The following is a 5,108-nucleotide window of genomic DNA, read 5'->3' on the forward strand; positions in this document are numbered from 1 at the left end:
TTCTTGGTTTTAGGGCCTTGGGATTCCTTTGTTTGTCTTCCTGGTACCACCTACCTATCTCCTGTTCCTTAAAACTGTTAACTCTTTTCCCCACCTCCTTTGTGCCTCCTCAAAATTTACAGTTCACATGCTTGAAAACCTCTTGGTGATTACTAATCTCATATATACTAAGGTACATGGTCAGCAATACTGACCAGAGTTCATCAGGTATGTTTCTCATGGGTCTCTTTTGTTCCAGTGCTCCAAATTTAGATTAGATAGTCAGTCAGTGCTTATGATGGAAACAGGTAGAAAAGGCCTAGCCTAACATGGCGAAGGTAATTGTGCAGCTTTTGCGGGATTAACGCAATTGGGAAAGCATCTTTACTGTGTGAGTGAAGTTCCGTGGTAGGGGTAGTCTTGATGCTGGGATTGGTGGCAGTAGAGACCTCAGTGCCAGCTCCTCAGCAGGAGCATAGGCTCATTGTTCCACTCTTTCCACAGCTGAGGTGTCCTGTTAGAATTAGCATCAGGCATAAATCCAGACTCCCAAGGAAAGTTCCAATGCCTGCCTGTACATGTTCCAGATGAGTCAAAAGGGGCATTCTCAAGCTTTAATTTAACAACAGCAGGATCAGAAGTGATGTTTCTTTTAGAGTTGGCCTGCAAGATCGTCTGGCTATGATTCATAGCCACAGACAGCTAGAGGCGAGGATCCCTTCTAGTTTACTTCATCTTGGAATGACAGCCTCTTAGAATTAACATCTCAGGGAGCAGAGGGGCCTGGCATTAAAGTCCTCAACTCCTCCTCCAACTTTGATCACAGCAGCCATGTTAACACAGAGCCCACCTAGGTGTTCAGAACTTGATCTATGCTCCGTGGCTCCCTGGAAGAATGCTTGCCCCTCAGGTAACCTGCCCAAGACAGCACAGAGATGTGTGAATATCCCTGTCTGTGCATGGTAGAATGGGCAAAATGTACTCAAAGTGTCTTTTACCGTAAAGTGAAGTGTTTCCACTTCACACAAACCATTGGAAAGAATCTGGAAACTTTAAAAAATAGTGATTATAAAGAGAAGACTTATGAGCTTGGTGTGGAGGATAGGTAGAACCTCTTTTAAGGGGCTAACCTGTGCCGGTCAGCCTTAAATCTAAGAGTATTAAGCTGTAAAAAAACTTAAAAACTCACATAATTCATATACTTCTACCTGTAGAACCCCCCTGCCCTGCCCCCACCCAACGATTTTACTGATCAGGAATCTGAGGTGTGGGAAGTATTTGCAACTGCTACTTTAGCCCTGGGTCTTGACTGTGAATCCTGTACTTGTTCCCAACTGTCTTTGATTTAGATTATGAGCTTTGATTGCCACTGAAGACCTATAGGTGACGTAATGGTTGTTCCCCCAGAGGGAAATGCAGCATGAGCTAATTTTCAAGGAGGGTAGACTGTGGGGTAAGGGTTGAAACTTAGCACTTTCTTTTCTCCTCTTTCTGCTCATGTTCACGGCCAGTTGAAAACTTTGGCTCGTTTCTGGTGCATGAAGAGCAGCTCCTGCTTCCCAGTCTTTTTCTTTTCACAGCTGCAAAGTTTGGGAGTTGCACTGCAGTGCTTTGAGTTCACTGCTCACTCTGCCACGGTCAACCTCTGTTGTAAATTTTCCTCCCAGAACACGTGACGATGCATTACTTGACTATATATTCCAACCACAGCAGCAAAGCTGTCAGAGTGCGGAGCAGGCACAGGAGAACACTTTTGGACTTGACCATTAAGAAACTTGACCATTTGCGACAAATTGTCAGCCTTTGGTAAGTTAACGAAGCTACTTTGTTTCAGCAACATTTGAAAGAGTAATATTTGTAGCTACTAATAGATGAAGCTTTTTTTTTCTTCCTGCTTCTTTTCTTGGTTCTAAGAAGAACTTTGCTTTGAATAAAGAGTATGTAAGTTTTAAAAGCAATGTAAGTTTTGTTTCTGCTCCATCAATTAAAGTGTGCCTGTCAATTTTTAAGATATCATTTGTCTTCTCCCTGCTTCCCAGTCTTATATTGAATTTTTAAGTATAAAAGTAATACATGCTTATTTATGAAATGCAAATTTCACACTATGAAATATGTGTACATTGAAAACTGAAAACTTCTCCTTACTTTTTTTCCTTCTTTCTGACTTCTCCCCCATGACATCCAAGCTCATAGCTAATCACTGTTAACTGTTTGGTGGCTCTGCTTACTGTTATTTCTTTTGTGCATTTTTAACCTTTTTTTGATATTGGCTCCACAAGTCTAGTGCTTGCCCTCCTGCCTGTGTCGTGGGCTGTGCGAGAGCTCTAACCTGCACCTTTCTCCCCAGACCCCAGCTGTGTGAGCAGTGCTTCAATGCTGAGGATGGAGCCTCTGAACAGCACACACCCCAGCACCGCAGCCTCCAGCAGTCCCCTTGAGTCCCATGTGCCCAGCAACGGCAGTGGCAATGGCAATGAATACTTCTACATTCTGGTGGTCATGTCCTTCTACGGCATTTTCTTGATTGGAATCATGCTGGGCTACATGAAATCCAAGAGGCGGGAGAAGAAGTCCAGCCTCCTGCTGCTGTACAAAGATGAGGAGAGGCTGTGGGGGGAAGCCATGAAGCCACTGCCTGTTGTGTCAGGCTTGAGGTCCATGCAGGTGCCCATGATGCTGAATGTGTTGCAGGAGAGTGTGGGGCCTGTGCTGTCCTGCACCCTCTGCTCCATGGAGGGGGACAGCGTGAGCTCCGAGTCTTCCTCCCCGGACGTGCACCTCACCATCCAAGAGGAGGGTGCAGATGACGAGCTGGAGGAGACTTCGGAGACACCTCTCAATGAAAGCAGTGAAGGGTCCTCAGAGAACATCCACCAGAATTCCTAGCACCCCCAGGCCTCTGAAGGTGGATCCATCAGCCAGCACCCTTAGAGAGAGAAAAGACGTTTTCCAAGTGTCTGCTTTCACTTTAAAAGTGCAGATGCCACTTTGAAAAGACCCTGGGCAAGCCTCTGAAATGAGAGACATGGGGGAACACAGCTCAGCCAGAGTCCTCAAGGTGCCTGTGGTTTGGACCTGCCACTGAGAAAGCCCCGAAGTGCAGTGTGTACTTTGGAGCCTGGGTGTTGGGGGTCCCTGTTCAGTATTTGGCTGGATGATGTACTTGTCAATTTTCTCACTGGATGACCTGGTAACTTCTACAGCATCTGCTTGTTCCCAGCCCTTGGGAAGGCTGAGGGACTAGTTTTGAGTTGCTAATTTGCCTAGAGCTTTGTTTTTTTAGATCTGACTGGCTGTAAGTATTTCCACCCTGTACCTGTGGCATTAGGTCACAGAGCCTTTACAAGAGCCTTTTGGATTAGAGGGGGAAAATTTGATGGAGGGTTTTTGATGGGAGAAAGCTGGAATTTTGATGCCAGCTTGTCTGTGAAATGTAAGGAAAGAAAGCAACTCTTAAATCTGTTAGCAGTAGTTGGGGTTATAAGAGACGATTGACTATATTGATTTTTTGTCTCACCTGTGAGCTTGAACTCTCTGGCTTGTGACTGTCAGGCATCATACACCAGCACGACTTTCTTTTGGTCAGAGATCTTTCCCAGATTTACCCTGAATTCTGAATGGCTGTGCAGGGGGTCCCCCGATCTTTCCAGAAAGGGAAATGGTGGGTTTGAACAAGGCCAAGCTGTTCTTTTCCCAGTCTAGTTTTTTGAGCTGGGAGACGACACAGTGTGGGCTTTCATGTGCTACTTCATCACGTAGCTGAGACCTAGTAGGGCATGCTCAGACAGGGATTGCCAAGCTGGGGTCCAAGCTTCCTGAATTCGAGGCCTGACACTCAAATGCTGTGTGGTCCTGGGCTTGTCATCAAGAGGCTCATTGCTTTCATGAGGCTCCCGAGGATGTGCAGCCCCAGGGGGCTGGGAGGATGTCTTTAGATTTAAGACTGTGTGATAAATCCTCCATGGCCTGGTGTGAGGAAGCTTGGACCAAATATTTCCCCTTTGGCCAGTTAGTCTAGAAAGGGATCTGCTGATTTAAAGGAGCAGTTGGAGACTCTCAGTACATTTAACTGGGGAATTCAGTGCTAAGCAACAACCATCCATGCTGTAGTTTTCCCAGGATCGAACCAAAGAGGCAGATACCACATTTTCCTCTGCAAAGTTCTCTGGCTAGTGGGATAACACTCCCAGCGAAGGGAAAAAGTTTAAAAGAAGATGCTCAGGAATGCTTGCTAACACCTCCACTTATTCCTGTGGTCCATGGCTTTGTAGCAGACCCTTTCAGCCCTTGAAGACAAGATAGAAGCAGAATAACCCAAAAGGTCAAGTTTAATTCTAGTAATGCCCTCCCCTTTTTAAAAAACATACTTTCCCTGTATCTGAGACACTGTTCCCATGGAAGGGTTAACGGTGCAGGAGCTGGTTTATCAGCAGGCTTTGACACAGAGCTAAAGGAAATTTATGTTTGTGGTGGGGGGGGAGGAGGGAAAGAAGGGCCCTCTGTTCACTTTAAAATTCAGACTGTGGATTTACTCCAAAGGGGGCCCTTTAAGTTGAAAGAAGCCAAGTTAAGTTTGGCCTCTTGCCTGGAATCACTTGAATTCTGAAACTTTACTGCGACGGACATGTGCATTGTCACATTTTCCATTGCTTAATCCTGAAGTTCGGTGCAAGTCTATCTGCGCCTATTAAAAAGTGATGTATATACTTCTTTCTTATTCTATTGAGTTGTACAAAATTGTCTTTTGTATTTAATGGTTTGTAATTTTCACAATATTTTTTAATTTAAATAAATAAACACATTTTCCCTAGGAAGTCAAGAGTTCTTTCTTTGATTCTGCAATAAAATCGCTAGTTTCTAAGATAGCATATCATATTCTCCAAGCCATCTTTTCCTCATCGTCTGTATCAGAGTCTCCAGAAGGCCTATCTATCCTTTTTACTCTGTCTGAACTGTGGGGTGAATGGGCTGGTTTTTCTATTCTATCATGTAGCTTGATCTACTTTGCAATGAATGGGAAACAAGCTGAGGATGGTCCTACATCAGCTCTGTGGAGCCTTTGGACTTGACTGTGGAGTGACTTGGCAAGTGCTGCTAAGATGTTGCTCCAAATTTGGTTGCAAGAAAAC

General features: G+C 44.9%; 1 protein-coding gene across 1 annotated transcript; it reads left to right on the forward strand.

Moving 5' to 3' along the window:
• The first annotated feature begins 1,517 nt into the window (after positions 1-1,517).
• Positions 1,518-4,793, forward strand: Kcne4 (potassium voltage-gated channel subfamily E regulatory subunit 4). Its single transcript, XM_020186157.2, has 2 exons — positions 1,518-1,785; positions 2,327-4,793. Exon 2 carries the CDS (start codon positions 2,353-2,355, stop codon positions 2,863-2,865), a length of 513 nt encoding a protein of 170 aa, XP_020041746.1. The 5' UTR covers positions 1,518-1,785; positions 2,327-2,352; the 3' UTR covers positions 2,866-4,793.
• The last annotated feature ends 315 nt before the right edge of the window (positions 4,794-5,108 follow it).

The sequence above is a fragment of the Castor canadensis genome, chromosome 4 (assembly GCF_047511655.1).
Source record: "Castor canadensis chromosome 4, mCasCan1.hap1v2, whole genome shotgun sequence".
NCBI lineage: Eukaryota > Metazoa > Chordata > Mammalia > Rodentia > Castoridae > Castor > Castor canadensis.